Here is an 18747-nt window from a genome sequence, read left to right on the forward strand (position 1 = left end):
ACCACCTGAAGCGAGCCTAGAACCTGCACTGTTGATAGTGACTGAATAGCATTCGATATTTTTATTCTCCGCTGCAATTGGTTAGTAAAGATAAAACACAGTGTACCCAAATATCTCGAAACACATACTCCTATGACCTAGCCATGGTATCTTCAATATCTGCATTTTACCAAACCCACAAGGGTAAACACTTTTATTCTTTTAAAACTGGTTACTAGATAAATTTTTCTATACAACTTCAAATTTTCCGCACGCCAAGATTCATTTTTCATTTCGGAGATTTTGCAAACCGTTGAATAAACACTATCGAGCAGAGCGAGATAGTGTCTACAAAGTGGTGATTGTGTCTACAAAGTGGTGCTCTGCTATCTCGCTCTGCTCGATAGTGTCGCTCTGCTGTTAGATTGCTTTACTTGGTTATTATATACTTTGTATATATCACATCTAAGTAGTTCCTTTACAAAAAAGAGATGAAGTATCATGATAATCCAAATTCAATCTTGATAGCTTTACCAAATTTTTCCAATCCAAAGACCAATTGGTCTAAAGGCACAGCAGCATAGGTGCCTCTAAAGAAAATATGACTTCTTTGAGTTGGGTTTTGAGGTAAATTCTTTTGAGGTGGTGTAGATTGTCCTTCACTCTTGAACCAAGAACCAGGAATCATTAAAGTTCCTTGTTTTGTGCCCTGTTCGAAGATCAAGGATTCCACCTTTATTGGATCTTCTCCCAACTCTTTGAATCTTGGGTGTTTGGAAGCATCAATGCTAACTGTGAAAAACATACCAGCCACCGGTGGAACATAGGAACATACTTCCTTTGGGAAATACTCTTTCAATGAGTCGATTGCAACATCTCTCTTGTGTGTGTACTCTGCTCTAAGTCCAATAAGCCAGTCCAAGTATCCTGATTGTCCCCAGTTATACAACAAGGAATTGGTTACACTTTGTGCCAAACCAGATGGACATTGTATAGAAACTTCGTGTAAACGAACATATCTTTCTAATAATTTGGCTTGTCCCACGATCCAACCGATTCTTGTACCAGGTGCCAAAACTTTGGAGAAAGAGTCCAATCTAATTACTCTACCTTCCTTATCCATAGAAACAAACGATGGAACCAATGCCTTGATGAACTCTTCATGTCCATGAACATGCTTTCCCTCTCTCTTGGACTTATCTTCTGTATATGATTCCATTTGTAAGAAATAGTATGGCTCGTCTTCAACAATAATAAAATCGTATTTACAAGCAATGTCATAAATCTCTTGCCTCCTTTCGCCACTCAAAGAGGACCCTGTTGGATTTTGACCAGTTGGGATTGTGTATAACAATTTAGGTTTGTTTCCTTTCCATTGGGCCATCAATGTTTCCAAAGCACGAGGGATGATACCGTATTCATCCATGGCTACAGGCACAGTATTAACACCTTGCCCATTTGCAGTTTCCAAAGCAGAAGAAAAAGTATACTCCTCAACTAAAACTGTATCACCTCTAGAACAAAAAGTCCTCAAAGTAGAGTCCCACGACTCGGTGTTTCCCACTGAAGCAATCACATCCCAATCCTCATAGGGTACCTTATGAATCATTTCAGTGTGTTCTTTCAAAAATGCAACTAATTCGGGCTGTCCCTCTGTATATCCATACTGCAAGGATCTTGCCAACTCAATTTCATTGGCTTTATTCTCACCAGCCTTTTTGTAAACTTCAATTGTTGTTTTGGTCTCCTCTGTCAATGGAGCACCAATACCTTTTGTAAATGGTGGTTTTGGAATATCAGCAGAAATTTTATCAAATGGGAAATAATCAGATAATGGTAATCCGCCTCCTAAAAAGGTCATACCTGGTAATTTGAAATACCTGAATGCTTCTTTTAATGGCGAGTTTTGCCTAGATTTGGCCTCAGATGACAACAAGTGTGTCAAATCCTTGGACTTGTAAATATTTCCTTGAGTCATATTTGTTAATCAGTTTTTTCCCTTCAAGCAAAGCAAAGTTTCTTTTCAATACTGTGTACTGTTGTGGGAATAAGTACCTATCTAAATTACCACCTTGATATTGATTACTACAATATATATATACACCCTATACACCTCTATGAATCACTCAGTTATAATGACTCAAATGAATTTCCTTGAAAATTAGTAATAATGGAATTAAAGAATTTGGGGTTAGAACAAAGAAAAAAAGGCTATAGGCGGATAAGAAAAGTGAAAAATTTTGGCACGGGCCAAAAAAAGGAAAGAAGAAAGGAAGGAAGGTTTGAAAGAAAGAAAGAAATAATGCAAGAAATACAATACGGCGCAACTTTGGAATCTCCAGCATGGCACCGGTCTGTGTGTATAAGGGCAACTACACGCATAAAAGAACTACGTTGAAGTATCTTTTTATGGAGAAATCCTGGGTATACGTTATTGTCACCTCTTTTTGGTATATATGTGTGCGGAGTTTACCGCTTACCGCTTAATGGGAAAAAGAAAGATCGGTCGTGTCGAATGTAACAATTTATTCGTATTAGCTTTATAACACGTGACTAGGTTCACGTGATAGAAAATGCCACTGTTTTTTTTTTTTTATTTATTTATTTATTTATTTATTTTTTTTTTTCCCGCTAAGCGAAGCAATGAGCGCAAAGAAATCCTTGAGGTGGATCCAGGGATCCAGGGAATTCTCTCCCTGTAATGCTGAACCGAAAGTAAAGCAAAGAATGTAAATGAGCTTTGAGCTGTGTAATGGTTAGACTTATAAGTCATATGCGTTATGCTTTAAAGTAAAAGGGTAGGCTTATAGTCATATGCGTGCTTTAATATATAAGGGTAAGGGGTTCAAGGGGTTCTAAGTGTAGGCAAGCTATAAATTTGTAATGGTCAGAATTGTACTTGTTAGTTAATCTTAATGGCTGCAAATTTTTTTTTTTTTTTTTGCAATTTTGCAACCAGTGTTGATGATTGCAACAAGTGACGATAATTGCAACAAGCCAGTTCAAATTCACATTTAAATCACTACAAAGAGATAATAAAAACTAGTTGCATTCATTAAGAACATATGACCCATCTAACTTAAAAAACTTGTTAGCAAACTCAGATTAGAAGATCTAGTACACTTTTCATTCCATTGTGAATTGTATGTACAAGGCAACTTTTCCCAACGCAGTTGGAGTTAGGGAAAGCGGGAAAAAAAGAACTGTAGATACGTAATTCATCTTCAAGTTTAACCCTCTCCCCTGCCTCTATATTTGGTCCTGTGCCTCACAGAGACAACATTATGGATGGGTGCTCCATAATGTAAACGCGTGCTACCAAATGACTCTAATAGTTTTTTTTTCATTCAAAGTGCAAAGAGAAGGGCTTCATTAAAGAAGTATACAGATTTAATTGCAAAACAAATGCAAATTAGAAAGACGAGGTTTTTCTTGCCTCAAACCACCGAGAAGGAAGTAAAGAAGGAGCCGCTGTCACCTCCCAGAAGCAAGGAAAAAAGTCTATTTGTTTCAGATGAGGAAGAGGAAGAGGAGGTGAAAGATGAAAATGAAGATACTAATGCACATTATTGCCAAGTTTCACAAACTCAACTAGCGGTGATCACCATTGAAAAATTTGCCAAAGGTTTGAAAGCCGTGGTTGGAGATGTATCACCTGTTATCTTGAACTATTTGTACAACAAATACTCAACATCGGAGAAAAGTGTACAAGCCGCCACGGAGGAATTGTTCACTAACCCACCAGATGTTGATGAGTTGTTGCAACAAGATGAATTCACGCGTCGGCAATTACAACACCCCGTATTACATACTTCCGCTTCAGAGACAAATACAAATGTGGAGCTTCAGTCGCAGAAGCGGAAGTTGGAATCAGATTTAAAAATTCAGGAGAACGGGCTACATAAGCGGGTTCAATTGACACAGGAGAGAGGAGAAGAAAAGGAAGGGAAAGAGCTAAAGGAGGAGGTGGAGAAAAACGATACGCAATCATGGCGCAAATACGTAGGAACAATAGAAGTGCAAGCGTGGGCAACAAGACCTACAATAAAACCATTAAATTACAAATCATCTTTAGTCGTGAAACGGTTGATACCGAGAAACTCCTCAATGCAGAAAAGTTCAATAATTCGACTATGTTCAAATGATCGTGAGATTGGAAGGTTGCCTGAAGATTTAACCAGAATATTCAGTCCCTTGATTGACTTAAATATAGCAGATTTTGATGCTACTGTTTTAGAAACGACAAAAAAAAGGTTATCAACGGGAGACTCCTTCTTTGTTCAAATAGAGATATATTTGAAGGATACAGGATTCGTTAAGAATATTGAAGAAGTGTTGAACCAAGCACCAACCAAGAAAGGAGTAAATTTTAATTTTGCTACCGAGAGTGAAGGGGAAGCTGCTTTGAGATTGAGGCAGTTTGCAGTGTCCAATCTATTTGACAGATTGAAGTTGAAGCCATTGAAGTTAAACAGTGAGAGTAAAATCGAGGATTCCATTGATTCGCAAGTTATTACCGCTGATGTTAGTTTTGACTCTGAAGATGAGGAACCTGTGGATGAAGTGAATCTTGATCAACTAAAACAATTCTACCAAGCTAATAATCAATCTAAAGTTTTAGAAAGCTTACCAGATACAACAACACCGCCAAAAGAAAATTTCAAATTGAAATTGAGAGAATATCAAAAACATGGATTATCCTGGATGCTAGCCAGAGAGAAAGAAATTGACGTATTGGAACAATGCTCGGGGGGTCAGGAATTATCAATCGAGTCTAGAAAAAGTATAGAAGAGACAGGAACTATGAATCCCTTGTGGCGAAAGTATAGGTGGCCTACTTCTTCAGAGACCATTCTGCAAGATATCCCACATACACAATATGCCACCCAAAGTCAAAGTCAAAGTAGCTCTAGCTCTCCTTGTTTTTATGCTAATTTATACAATGGAGAACTATCACTTGAGAGGCCGATTATTAAAACAAGTGTTAAAGGCGGAATATTGGCAGATGAGATGGGATTAGGAAAGACTATTGCAACTTTAGCGTTGATAAATTCTGTTCCTTACGATACAAGTGGAGGTGCCTCAAATGATAGAAGGTACGCTTCTCAAACTACCTTGATTGTTGTTCCGATGTCCTTGTTAGCTCAATGGAAGGAAGAGTTTGACACAGCAAACAATAATCCGAATCACGTTTGTCACTTGTACTATGGTGATGATACATCAACGGACTTAATGTCTGTATTGTGTAATATAAAGAGGGGATCTACGAAAATGCCAATTGTGGTGCTCACAACATATGGTACAGTTTTGAGTGAGTATACAAGAATATCCAAAAATCGAAATTTCAAGGGAGATTTGCCCAAGATTGGTCTTTATTCCGTTCGATTTTTCAGAATTATTCTCGATGAAGGTCATAATATTCGTAACCGAAACACCAAAACTGCAAAATCAGTATATGAACTACAACTGAGTAGGAAATGGGTATTAACCGGTACTCCAATTGTCAATCGCCTAGACGATTTATATTCATTGGTTAAATTTTTGGAACTTGATCCATGGAATAATTTTTCATATTGGAAAACATTTGTTACATTACCATTTGAGCAAAAGAAGATTTCACAAACGTTAGATGTTATCAAGTCAATCTTGGAGCCGATTTTTCTAAGAAGAACCAAGAATCAAAAGAAGAATGGCAAGCCATTGGTAGAATTACCTGAAAAAGAAGTTATTATTGAGGAAATAAAGTTTAACGACCAAGAATCTAAGCTTTACCAGTGGTTTAAAACAAGAGCATACGAATCATTTGCCGAAGGTGTCAAAAGTGGGCAGTTGCTACGTCAATATACCCAGATCTTAACACACATTTTAAGATTGAGACAGGTTTGTTGTCATGTGGACTTAATTGGCGGTGCTCATGAAATGGATGACGAAGTGATTGATCTCGAAGCTGATGAAGAAATGAAAAAGTTTTTAAAATCTATCAAAGAGCACAGTCAGAGGTTTGTTAATGACACTGAGGTGAAGCAGAAAATGTACCAGTTGTATGAATGTGTGAAGGAGGAAAATGAATGTTCCATTTGCACCACGTCTCCCATCCCATACAGTGAGCTAACCCTTACTCCATGCGGCCATACATTTTGTATATCATGTATATTAGAACATTTAGAATTCCAATCCGATCTCCACAAGAAAAAGCTTTGTCCCAATTGTCGAGAACCCATATCCAAATACAAGTTGTTCCGGTTAAGAAATCAGCATACAACCAGTAACGAAATCAGATTTCATACTCAACAACGTGACGGTCCTTCCAAGGAATACGACTTTCAAATATATTTGTATGATCCAAACCGATCAAGTTCTAAAATCCAAGCACTAATCCGCCATTTGAAACAATTGCAACAGCAATCACCTAATCTGAAAGTTATTGTATTCTCACAATTTGCTTCATATTTAGACATTATGGAAACCGACTTGAAACTTACAAGTGATAATTTTGTGGTTTATAAATTTGATGGACGATTAAACATGAATGATCGATCAAAACTCCTCAAGTCATTTACCGAGCCAATCACTGGTGGCAAAATTTCCATTTTATTGCTAAGTTTGAAAGCAGGAGGGGTTGGATTGAATCTTACAACAGCCTCAAGAGCATTCATGATGGATCCTTGGTGGAGTCCAAGTATCGAAGACCAAGCCATTGATAGAATACATAGAATTGGTCAAAATGAAACAGTTAAAGTTGTTAGATTTATAATGGAAAACAGTATTGAAACTAAGATGTTGAGAATACAGGAGAGGAAGAAACAGATTGGTGAAGCTGTTGGTGTTGAGGAAGAGGAGAGACGTAGGAGACGAATCGAGGAGATACAGATATTGTTCGAAGAGTAAACCAAAACAAATAAAGAACAAAAACAAGAACAAAAAAGGTATATATATGTTTGTGTGTGTGTGTGTATGTATATATTTGTTATCATTGGTGATGTTGCATTAGTATCTGGAAATGGGTTCAGTTTCTCTGCGTAACCACTTGTAAGTCATACTGTTCTTATCAAAGTTACCACTCAATTCATTCCAAATCACTGCATGATATCTATTTAACCAACTCAATTCATCATCAGTTAATAAACATACATCAATCAATTTTTTACAGAACGGCACTTTCGTAATAGTTTCAAACTGGAGAAATTTCTTTCCATTGAATGAATGATCAGATTGTTTAATAAGCATTACATTTTCTAATCTTATTCCGTAAGATCCTTCTTTGTAAAAGCCGGGTTCATTAGAAATCAAGTTTCCTGGTTTCAATTCATTTTTTGCTGCGTTTGGTCTGCGTCCAATTCCAATAGGTCCTTCGTGAACATTAAGATATGCCCCTACCCCGTGTGATGTACCGTGGCCATAGTCTAAACCGTATTTCCAAAGAAATTGTCTAGCAATGGAATCAATCAAGTTACCCGTAGTCCCCTCAGGAAATTTCAATGTTGCAAGTGCAATGTTGCCTTTTAATACCAATGTATAATTTCTTATTTGCTCCAGTGACGGTTTAGCAAAATGAACAGTTCTAGTTGTATCTGTGGTTCCTTCTAAAAATTGTGAGCCTGAATCGTTCAAGTAGATTTTGTGAGGATTGATCATTGCAGCAGAGCCCTTCACAGGTTTGTAGTGTATAACTGCACCATTTGCACCGCTCGCACTTATGGTGTCAAATGACAACCCCACGAAATTATCTTCTTGTTTCCTAAACTCCAAAAGCTTTTCATCTGCGGCAATTTCATCAATGATATCTTGTTCATTAATAAGGGTATCTTCAAGCCATGCAAAGAATTTAATCAATGCTCTTCCGTCTTTCAAATGGGCCAATTTTGCTCCTTGCAATTCAGTTTCGTTCTTTTGTGATTTTAGTAATTCTATAGTTGATAAACCTTCTGAAAACGCACAGTTCAAATTTCGAATCACTTCCCAGTTGGCATTCTTGGGGATAAAGAATTTGCTTTTTGAATTTGCAAAGTCTTTTGATATAACGTTCAAGTCGTTGTAGAAATCAGAATATGGTTTAATCGAAATATCAATAGCTTCCAAGTTTTCAGTAATTCTCGACGACAACCGTTCTTTTCCAATGTAAAGATTTATGGTATCTGGAGTAAGTATAATAAAACTGTAGAAAACAGGGTTATAGGGAATATCCAGTCCACGTAAGTTTAAGAGCCAGGCGATTTCATCTAATGCTGTAATAACCAATCCTTTGATACGGGAGTCTTTAAATACTTCTTTTCTAACTTCTTCAATCTTGGCCTTTGCCGATTTCCCGGTAAATGTTATATCCAATTCTTTGATTTCACCTGCATTTGATACAGGCAAAGTTTCAAATGATTCCCATATATTATTTATCAAGTTTTCATTCACTGCAACCAACTCAACTTGCGCTTTTGGGGTTTCCAACTTCTGTTCATCTATCACTTTATTCAAGTTTTTTACTTGTTCAAAAGTGACTAATTTCGGATCAACACCAATTTTGGCGGTACTGCCACTATCTAAACTTAATTGGGCAGCTTGTTGAACAGTCCATTTTTCCCATGTAGGTTCACCCTTTGCGCCTTGTTTCAACAAGGTCCAATTAAAGTCCATTTCGTCCAATGCTTGAGTAAAATATCTTCCATCGGTAGACAATGCGGCACTTCCCCCCTGGGGCACAATATCATCATCATCATCAGCAGCAGCAGCAGCAGCAGTAACATTATTGCTGTTTCCTTTTCCTCCAAGTCCAACACTGTTCAAGTCTCTAGTGACAATAGCAATACCGGCACTTCCACTAAAACCGCTAATAAAACTTCTCTTTTGATCGTATGCTGAAGTATATTCCGATTGGTGCTGATCTTCGCTTGGTACAATATAAACAGCTAAATCATATTGTTTCATTTCATTTCTCAATTTTTCCAATCTCTTAGTTGTGTTGACTTCCTTAGCTTCCGGCAAACACAAGGATGAAGGATTCAAGGTGAATACCGACCCTTTCCTTGAAGGGGAATTTGGATCCTTGTAACCGGAGTTGATACGATTGAGATTAATCCTTTTAGCAAATACTGAAGATTTCCTATTAGTTCTTGATAACAAGCCGGGCGAGCAGGTACAGTTGGCACATTGTGCTCTTGCTACTCTTGACATTATGTATAAACAAAGGGTAACTAACAACAAAGCAGCAAAAACCTATCGAGTATCAAAGTACTGTCTTGTTGAATACAAATATGGAGGGGGGTTATGTTATTGCCATCTCATTGAACTTCTCCTTATTTTGAAATCGATGATCATGGCAATTAACGTCACGTGAATGGTCACGTGATGCAAGTTTAGTAAAGTGAACGTTGACTGGTTGGAACAGCTATTGAGCAGAGAGACACTATTGAGCAGGGTGACACTATCGAGCAGAGCGGGATAGTGGAGTAGTACTCAGTAGTTGTTACAACAGTTGACACTATTGAGCAGCTACACTATCAAGCAAAGCGAGATAGTGGAGAAGTACTTACTAACTGTCACGTACACTTTGTAGCTTGTAACAACATTATCTCACTCTGCTCAATCAGTATCAATACAGCTGTAATACAGTAATGGTCTATACAGTAATGTCTATACAGTAATGGTCTATACAGTAATGTCTATACAGTAATGGTGTACAGTAATGGTGTACAGTAATGGTGTACAGTAATGGTGTACAGTAATGGTGTACAGTAATGGTGTACAGTAATGGTGTACAGTAATGGTGTACAGTAATGGCAACTGTTGGCAACTGCTAATAATGCATATAGTCAACGAGCAGAGCGAGATAGTGGAGTAGCACTGACTAGCTTCCACTATTATCTGCAGGGCTCCTGCTCTACTCTCCTCTCCTCTACTTTAATCTCTACTAGATTCTACTTTACTACTCTCTTTCACTCAATACAGTAATGGTCAATTTCGCTCTGGTAATGGCGGAGATGGTAATGATGCTCAACAGAGGGCTACTCCTTTTCCATTGCTCGATAGTGGCAGCTAGTGTGCTCCACTATCGAGCAGAGCGAGATAGAGAGAAGGTATAGTGATTGAGTTACAGTGATTGTAGAGAAGATACAGTGAGAAGATACAGCGATTGTAGTGAAGATTAGTGATTGTAGTGAAGATTAGTGATTGTAGTGAAAAGAGATTCTAAGAAACAAGTGTTGCTAAGAAATGTGTTTCTAAGAAATAAGTGATTGTATATAGCTTAAAGATACAAATGATTGTGAGAAACAAATGATACAAGTGTGAATATACCTTGAAACAAGTTATTATAGAGTGAACATACAAGTAATCTTTGTGAAGATACATAGAGTGAAGAGAGTAATTGTAAGAGTGTGAAGAGAGTAATTGTAAGAGTGTGAAGAGAGTAATTGTAAGAGAGAGTTATTGTATATAGAGTGATACAGGATTTGTATGTAGAGTGAAATACAGAGAAGATACAGTGATTGAGAAACAGTGATTAGTCGTATATCTTGAAACAAGTAATTGCATATATAGATTCTATAATTCATCATATACCCAATACTTTATTAGCTCTCTATTTGTATCAAGCAATAATTGACAACACTCTACTTTGTAGGTATCAATATTACACAGTTTACACTCACGTGACTAGATCTTATTTATTGTTTGGATTTATATTATTGTTGATTAGATGTTTAAGATTATTAATTTTGGTAATTAGTCAAATAGCACCATCGAGCAACACCATCGAGCAACACTATCGAGCGACACCATCGAGCAACACTATCGAGCAACACTATCGAGCAACACCATCGAGCAACACCATCGAGCAACACCATCGAGCAACACTATCGAGCAACACTATCGAGCAACACTATCGAGCAACACTATCTCGCTCTGCTCGATAGTGTTGTAACAGGCTAGTTAGTGTCGTAACAGGCTAGTTAGTGTCGTAACAGGCTAGTTAGTTTTGCTCTACTATCTCACTCTGCTCGATAGGTGGAGCCTACTTTTCTAGCTTGACTTCTCACGTGACTAAATCTATTTTACTTTGCATTTTATGACATCAGACGGATTACCCAATTAGGAAGTTAATAACGAATGCTCATCTCATCTCATTTGCTTTCTTTTTTTGGTAATTATTACTCGATATATCCGAGTTCATCATCATCATCATCTTCTTCTTCTTCTTGTCAGTTTTCAGTCTCTAATGTCTAGTCAGTCGTGTATAGATGATGTCATACGTGTATGTTGAACCTACTGTGTAAAAAACCAAAACTTTGAGCTATTCTAACCCTTTTTATTGACAGGATATAGAAATACTATATACATCGAAAGATACATCTCAAATCGAATCGATTCAGCAAAAGTTACAGACTTATCAAAAAAGCTCTCAAGGGTACCAATTGGGGCTAGAGCTATTGCATAACGATAATAGCACAGTGAAGTATTTTGGAGCACTCACTATTACTGTTTATTTTAACACTTTTCCAAGTGAATCTGATTATTTGCACCCATTCCAACAATTGCTGACAATTGTTAACCAATTGACTATAGAAAATTTTCATGCAAATGCCTTTATTATCAAAAAGTTATTAAGCTGCTTGTCGTTGATATATGCTCAAAACTACACCAGTTTCGATCCTGTGTTGCTCTTTATTGGCACAATGAAAAACAAGAGCTCTACTACATTGGAGGATTTGCTTGAAAACTTGGATACTCCTATCAAATTGGAGCTTTTGATTACATTTTTTCAAATCTTTATTGAAGATATTTTGAAATACTCAAACAAAGTCTCAGAACTACACCAAATTGTACATAAATCCGTGTTTATCCATGTTCGGACACTTTTTCAATACTTATTAACCCGGTATTCGAATTTACCTATAGATATACTATTACTACTGATAGATTGTCTAAATGCATGGATTGTTTATATATCTTCCGCAGAGAGCCAGTCTGAGGTACGGTATACAGACGACTTGTCAATATTTATCACATTCACTTTGAAACCATTAGGTGGTGGCGGTGGCAGTGGCGGTGGTGGGGACGGTGACAAGAGTGATGGGTTTTTAGACAAGATTGAAATCTATAACAAGTCATTTTCTGCATTGTCTGAATTTGTCGACAATATACCAAGAGTGCTAAACCCATTCAAAGCAGAAATTCTTTCCATATTTTTTGGTAATGACGAATTTGGGCTCACGTTTTTGAACACTGTGTTTTCGAATAAGGATATCCTCGAAGAGAACCAAGCGGAGATCGATAACTATATCAATTTGATAGTTAATTACTTGACCTTGTATTTAGTTCAAATTGTGAGGAATTTGCTAGATGACGATACGTATAGGATCATTGAAACAATGATAACCTTGACTAATGCACCTGGAATGGCTATAGCCGAAGAAAACATCAGTTCTCAACTAACGAGTTTTTGGGACGATTTTGCAAATACTCTTATTGATGACGAAGATGCTTTAGCAGAAATTTTAACAAACCCAACTGCTAAAGAAGCTTATGGCCAACGCAAAAATGTAATTTTAATGGAAGTTGCAATTGTATATTTCAAAAAGATACAGCGCCCTTCAAACAAACCAACCACGCAGGAATTTATCAGGTTTCGAACCCTAGCGGCCGATTTGTTCATTTTGTTTTATACAATTTTGGGACTTCCTTTGTTTACCACATTGTGTGATATTGTTGGACCAAACTTGATGGAAACTGAGGCTGCCATTTATTTGGTTTATAAAATAACAAGTGATTTACAATTTTACGATGATGACGAGGAGGAGGAAGGGGTAGATGAAAACAGTAAAACATCAGCATTGATAAAAGACATAAAGACCATTTTTGATAGGAATGTCTTGAGCTTAGTGAACAGTAATGAGGCAGATCAACAATTGACTACAAGTCTCCTCAATCTAATGTCAAACTTGACATTTTTCTATAAATCGCCAACAGGGAAACAATATTTAGCATCAAGTTTTGATTTTCTTTTCAAACTAGTCACTAATCAACCAAAGGGGAATTTATCGTTAGTTGCATCAAGGACAATTTCTCGGATCTGTAAGAATACAGGCGAGGAGTTTTTGCCGCAGTTGGAAGCTATTTTAATTGCAATGTTGAGAAACCCTGCTATAGACAACTTCATTCGTGAACGAATTACTTTTTCATATATCTCAGTAGTAAAATCATCAAAAAATCCGGTGGAGTTGGCTACTAAAATACGGGCTATACTATTTGAAATAGAACAACACACTTTACATTTAAATGTCCCCGAGGGTTTAGAAGATTACACAGTTAGTTTGATAGCTTGCATTAGCGAGATTGGAAAAGCATGTGTCTACCCGGAGCCAATTGAAAACCATTTAACCTCTTTTCAAATCCGAGAAATCACAAACTATTGGAATGAAGACCCCTTGGGAATCAAACTAACAATTTTGACCAATCTAAAGCATTTTTCACTAGATTCACCATTTCTATCCCAAAAGACGATTGTTACTGAAATTTGCTGTAACATTTTAAAATCTGGGTTTAATGAGCCCCTTCCTGGACCTTTTACATTTGATTTAGAGTCGATTTTACAGTACATCATAGCCAAGGTTCAAATTTCAACGCCTGCCTCGATTGAATTTCTACATAGTTTATTGATCAGCACTGTCCTCACACACGCAAAGGACTTGAGTCAAAGTCAAATTGAGCTTGTTCTATCGAGTGTTTTTGTTAATGTTGTTGAAATCATTCTAAGTGATATCGACCTTATAAAAACATCGCTTGAAGTGTCTACGATAATACTTGATTTAAATCCGAGACTACTTCTACATACAAACATATTCCCCAATTGCATTCTTCCATTTGCTCTCAAGTCGTTTGAGAAACACGAAGTTTCAATAACTCGAGCTCTAGTGAGTTTCTGGGATGTTTTACTCAAACTAAAGAAAGGTTCTCAACAAGACCAATTATTTGTACGTCAACTAATGGTTGAGGAAGACAAACAAAATCCATTATCATCTTCATCTTCATCTTCATTTTCACTTTCAGTTTCGTCGTCAGCAGGAGCATCATCATCATCATCATCATCATCAATGGGGTTGAGACTTTGTGAGAGTTTATTGAAAGCATTCGTATTGAGTCCTCGATCTAGTTTAGATCATTATTATCTGCTATTTCGAACTTTGATTGCCAAGTATCCCATGGAATTCAAAAAGTGGTTGATTCACACTGCAAGCAATTTGCAAGTAGGCAAAGTTCGCTTTACTGAATCTGAGATACAGCAGTTTGTTAATAAACTAATGGTCACTCGAGGTCAACGTATGGCCAACACTATTCTTAAAGAGTATTGGTTGAAGATTAACAAGTTGGTAGAATTCTAAGCCTATTTATTAAGCCCTGTCAAGTTACAACGAAATTTCCTAAACTAACGAAAACACAAACCAAACCAAACAAGCAAAACTACAAAACAACAAACAAACAAACATATCAAGTAACAGTTACATTATTCCTTACCCAAGCATGGAATCCAACTCCTTGCACAAGTAATCGCACTCGGCATTAAAATCCATTTCAGTCAATCCAACGCATTGATATCTGGTTCTCATTTGATCGTTATAAGTGTCTTGCTTAGCCTTTATTCTGAAGTTGAATTCTTTGAAATAATTCTTTTGGATAACTTCGGCAACCGGATTTTTGTCAATCATTGAATCTGAATGACTCAAGGCAACTAACTCACCAGCGTCCATACCCAACAATTTCTTGGCTTGTTCATCGAATAATGTAACCCAAATTTGTCCCGAACTGTCCATAATGGCACAATACAAGATATACCTCCAAGTAGGTTCATCGTAGTTCTTATCACATCTTTCGCATCTCCATTGACCATCGTATTCCTGTAATTTCTTATTACATGAATTTGGCGCTCTATCACCAGAAGTGGAAATGACATTTGGACATGCTGCATAGGCAAAATTTTCCGGTTTGGCATACGAGAAACTTGCCTTTGTAGTGAAATATTCTGGCTTATCTCCTCCGTGAGTGCCTATTTGTTCTTCTTCAGCTTGAGCTATCAATTTACGCTGGGCCATCTTTTCCATTGATGATAGTGCGCCAGCCCCGCCTTCGGTTTTTATGGTTTTAAAATCTTCTTTAACACCAACGTTATCGTACCAACCTTTAAGTACGTGGGACTCTGGGGTTCCAGGGTTGGATATCAACGAGCCTGCTTGAGTTAATCCTAAGCTTCTTCCGTTGAAATCGGACACTTTACATGCTTTAAATGCAATCACTGTTCCTTCCTCAATATTGAAATCTACAGCGGTATTATTCCATAATCCAATATCTATTGCAAATCCAGTCTCATCAACAATGGTAACGTCTCTTCTATCAAAAGCTTTTCCTGTAGATTTTGCGGTAATTTGAAAAGCAGGATTGACAGTTTTTAAAACACCTATAACATCAACAATAGCATTTTGCTCTAAATTCTGAATTTGATCTAGTTTGACAAAATTGAAGTTTAATTTTGGTACATCAGTTTCATCAAAACACTCGGTAATTTCAACATCTTTATCCAAGGTTAACTCATATGGATGAGTCAAATTGTTAAACTTTTTCCTTGCAGCAGACACCTTAGCCTTGGAGATGTAATAGACTTTACCTTCCTCTAACAAATTATAAGCTCTCTCTGCAGCTTCATTAAAAGCAGAGGCTTTTATTTCATCAGACTCGTCGAGGAAGTTAATACTCAATACTTTTCCATCACCTTTTGCATTTGACCAAGTTCTAAGATCTCCCTTGTATGAGACTCTTGCTTTAATTGTCCAGTTGTTTTGATATGGTGATAACGTTTCAATGGGGGAAATTCTTGGACCGGAACCAGGACCAGATCCTGCAGGTGCTCCTCTTGGTTTGGGGTATTTTTGCTGCTGCTGTTGTTGCTGCTGCTGTTGCTGCTGCTGCTGCTGTTGTTGTTGTTGGCCAAGTGCTGTAGATTGAGCAACTGGCGGAGTAGAAACACTAGGTCCTGGTGACTCGTTTTTTGATTCAACCGAGTCCTGTCTTTTAGTAGTTGGATGTTCAGCCTCCTCTGGGTGTTCAGCAAAATAGTTATCCACAAGGATCGGCTGTTCCACCAATTTTTCACCTCTGTTACTCAATACCTCAAAATCTTCAATTAAAAAAAAATGCTTCGTGGTGGTCAACAAAGTAAACTTATTCACCTGTATAGTGGCATATCTCGAGCAGTTGTTATTTTCAAGATACGGAGTGCACTTCTCATCGATAATACCCTGTGTCGAGTAAATACCATCCGTTAACAAGATTCTGTACTTTCTCTGATTATTGATGGTATTGATCAATTTCATATTGGTGATTTGATAAATCAACGGACAACGAACCTTACTTTCTCCATTCTTTGAAAAAACCTCCTTTAAAGTACCTCTAGATAATTGGAACGAAGTCATATTGCTGCAACTAGTCCTCTCTACAAATATATCCAGTAATACACCTTCTTACCTCTACAACACGGGGGTATTGACGCCTGTTCAATTTTTACCAAACGCGTTTTCATTTTTGATTCATTTGTTGGTCACGTGTTGACGCGTACGCGTGTACTGCTGGCGAAAAAAAAAAATGAAAGATTATTTTGCACCCAGCTGGAGAACTCTATTAGTAAAAGGCAATAGAGATAAGAAGTAAAAGCCCTTTTGTATCGAGCAGAGCGAAATAGTGGAGCAACACTCAAGAGCTTGTTACAGCACCATCGAGCGGAGCGAAACAGTGTCTCTCGATAGTGGAGCAACACTCAGGAGCTTGTTACAGCATTATCGAGCGGAGCGAAACAGTGTCTCTCGATAGTGGAGCAACACTCAGGAGCTTGTTACAGCATTATCGAGCGGAGCGAAATATTGCTTCTTGATGTTTAATTTTTATTTTTTCTATCGCTTATATCATTTCAAATCTCTCTATAAACTGTGATAGTACTCCACTATCGAGCAGAGCGTGATAGTAGAGCAACACTCAGTAGCTTGTTACAACACTATCTCGCTCTGCTCGATAGTGTTGCTCGATAGTGTTGCTCGATTGTGAGATTATTTTGCACCCAGCTGGAACTCTTAGTAAAGGCATTAGAGTTAACAAGTAAAAGCTCTTTGTAATCTAGAGAAAGAGGGAAGAGGTTATGTCTAGGATGTTGTATTGTTATCCCCTATTAGCAAAAGACATTAGAGGTAACAAGTAAAAACCCTTTTGTAATCTAGAGAAAGAAGGAAGAGGTTATGTTTAGGATGTCGTATTGTCGTCCCATCTGTCTTATTGTCCCCCGCCCTCTGTATTATTGTCCCTCGCCCTCTGTCTTATTGTTTTTCCCCCCCGCCCCCTCCTTTGTCTTATTGTTCCCCCCCCCCCCTCCTCCTCTGTCTGATACGATTGCAGCTAGCAATGCTCCACTATCTCGCTCTGCTCGATAGTGTCGTAACCTACAACTATAATTTGGGTTGTATATCTACGACGTTAAACAATTCGTCTTTGTAATTAACTTTAACAGCACCACTTTTTAACAAGGCCTTTGTCAAATCGTCAATTAAGTCATCGACATTCTCGATTCCAATACACAATCGGATCAAATCTTCAGGGAACTCCCTTTCTTTCCTAGTCTTGGCATCTATTGATGCGTGGGACATTCTGCAAGGCATTGATATTAACGAATTAACACAGCCAAATGATACGGCAATACCAAAAACGTCCGTGCTTTCAACAATCTTCTCGCTCAACTTTATAGAACCTGTTTCAAACGACAATACTGCCCCATACCCAGAACACATTGAGTTATGCAACTCATATTGTGGATGCGACTTTAATCCGGGATATCTTACTTTGAAGCCAATGTTTTCCAAGAATTTGGCAATCTTTATACAATTCTCTTGTTGTCTTTCAACTCTTACTGCTAGTGTCTTTAAGCCTCTACCTAGTAACCAGCAATCAAATGGTGATAAACCACAGCCGGTGGAATTTATTATATAGTAGATTTGGTCTGCTAGTTTTGACGACCTTGTAGCTATTACTCCAGCCATAATATCATGGTGTCCGTTGAGGTACTTTGTACCCGATTCGTATTGTATATCAACACCTAAATCCAATGGTGTCATAAACACAGGAGACATCATTGTATTATCAAACACCACAACCAAATTGGGATTCACCAGATGTGCATATTCCGTTATACTCTTGACATCAACAACTTTGATTAACGGGTTCGTAGGAGATTCTAGAAAAATCATTTTTGTTTTGTCATTTATCTTGGACTTGATTAGTTCTGTATTAGTGGTATCGTAATGATGAGCTACTAAATCTCCCTTTTTATTCAAGTAAGTTAACAATCTATGAGTCCCGCCGTATAAATCGTCACCTGCAATCACTTCGTCGCCCGGTTTCAATAATCTAGTTATAACATCAAGACACCCCATCCCAGACGATACAGCAAATGCTTGTTTAGCCTTCATGATCTTGGCAAGGTGGTGTTGCAAATGAGTCCTTGTGGGGTTGCCTGATCTCGTGTAGTCATACTCTCCCATATTGGACAAGGACGGTTGTTTGAAAGTTGCAGATTGGTATAATGGAGCCACCGAAGCATTATATTGGTCCCCAGAGTTTGATAACACCAACTCCGTCTCAAGACTATAGTTTTTCTTTGGTGCCATTTTGCTTTATTCTAGTGATTTGGCAAAGAAAAAGAATCAAATATCTATGCGGAAAAATACCTAACCGGTGCTACTCTTTTGGAAG

The 18747-nt window shown here is 37.6% G+C and overlaps 6 protein-coding genes across 6 annotated transcripts; 2 read left to right on the plus strand and 4 right to left on the minus strand. All coding sequences in view use genetic code 12, as the record gives it.

Moving 5' to 3' along the window:
- Positions 1-478: 478 nt before the first annotated feature.
- ARO8 (bifunctional 2-aminoadipate transaminase/aromatic-amino-acid:2-oxoglutarate transaminase) lies at positions 479-1957 on the minus strand (the record flags this gene model as incomplete). The annotated part of the gene is made up of 1 exon (XM_049326259.1): positions 479-1957. One exon carries the CDS (start codon positions 1955-1957, stop codon positions 479-481), a length of 1479 nt encoding a protein of 492 aa, XP_049178125.1.
- Positions 1958-3384: 1427 nt separating this feature from the next.
- On the plus strand, positions 3385-6867 carry KGF56_004785 (DNA helicase; the record flags this gene model as incomplete). Its single annotated transcript, XM_049326260.1, has 1 exon — positions 3385-6867. The coding sequence occupies one exon, from the start codon at positions 3385-3387 to the stop codon at positions 6865-6867; it is 3483 nt and encodes a 1160-aa protein (XP_049178126.1).
- A 99-nt stretch (positions 6868-6966) lies between these two features.
- Positions 6967-9141, minus strand: KGF56_004786 (aminopeptidase P; the record flags this gene model as incomplete). The annotated part of the gene is made up of 1 exon (XM_049326261.1): positions 6967-9141. The coding sequence occupies one exon, from the start codon at positions 9139-9141 to the stop codon at positions 6967-6969; it is 2175 nt and encodes a 724-aa protein (XP_049178127.1).
- A 2041-nt stretch (positions 9142-11182) lies between these two features.
- Positions 11183-14345, plus strand: PDR6 (Pdr6p; the record flags this gene model as incomplete). Its single annotated transcript, XM_049326262.1, has 2 exons — positions 11183-11218; positions 11283-14345. 2 exons carry the CDS (start codon positions 11183-11185, stop codon positions 14343-14345), a joined length of 3099 nt encoding a protein of 1032 aa, XP_049178128.1.
- Positions 14346-14474: 129 nt separating this feature from the next.
- RFA1 (replication factor A subunit protein) lies at positions 14475-16427 on the minus strand (the record flags this gene model as incomplete). Its single annotated transcript, XM_049326263.1, has 1 exon — positions 14475-16427. The coding sequence occupies one exon, from the start codon at positions 16425-16427 to the stop codon at positions 14475-14477; it is 1953 nt and encodes a 650-aa protein (XP_049178129.1).
- A 1020-nt stretch (positions 16428-17447) lies between these two features.
- On the minus strand, positions 17448-18662 carry KGF56_004789 (cystathionine beta-lyase; the record flags this gene model as incomplete). Its single annotated transcript, XM_049326264.1, has 1 exon — positions 17448-18662. One exon carries the CDS (start codon positions 18660-18662, stop codon positions 17448-17450), a length of 1215 nt encoding a protein of 404 aa, XP_049178130.1.
- Positions 18663-18747: the final 85 nt, after the last annotated feature.

This window comes from Candida oxycetoniae (genome assembly GCF_023343755.2).
Source record: "Candida oxycetoniae strain CBS 10844 chromosome Unknown scaffold34, whole genome shotgun sequence".
Classification (NCBI taxonomy): domain Eukaryota; kingdom Fungi; phylum Ascomycota; class Pichiomycetes; order Serinales; family Debaryomycetaceae; genus Lodderomyces; species Lodderomyces oxycetoniae.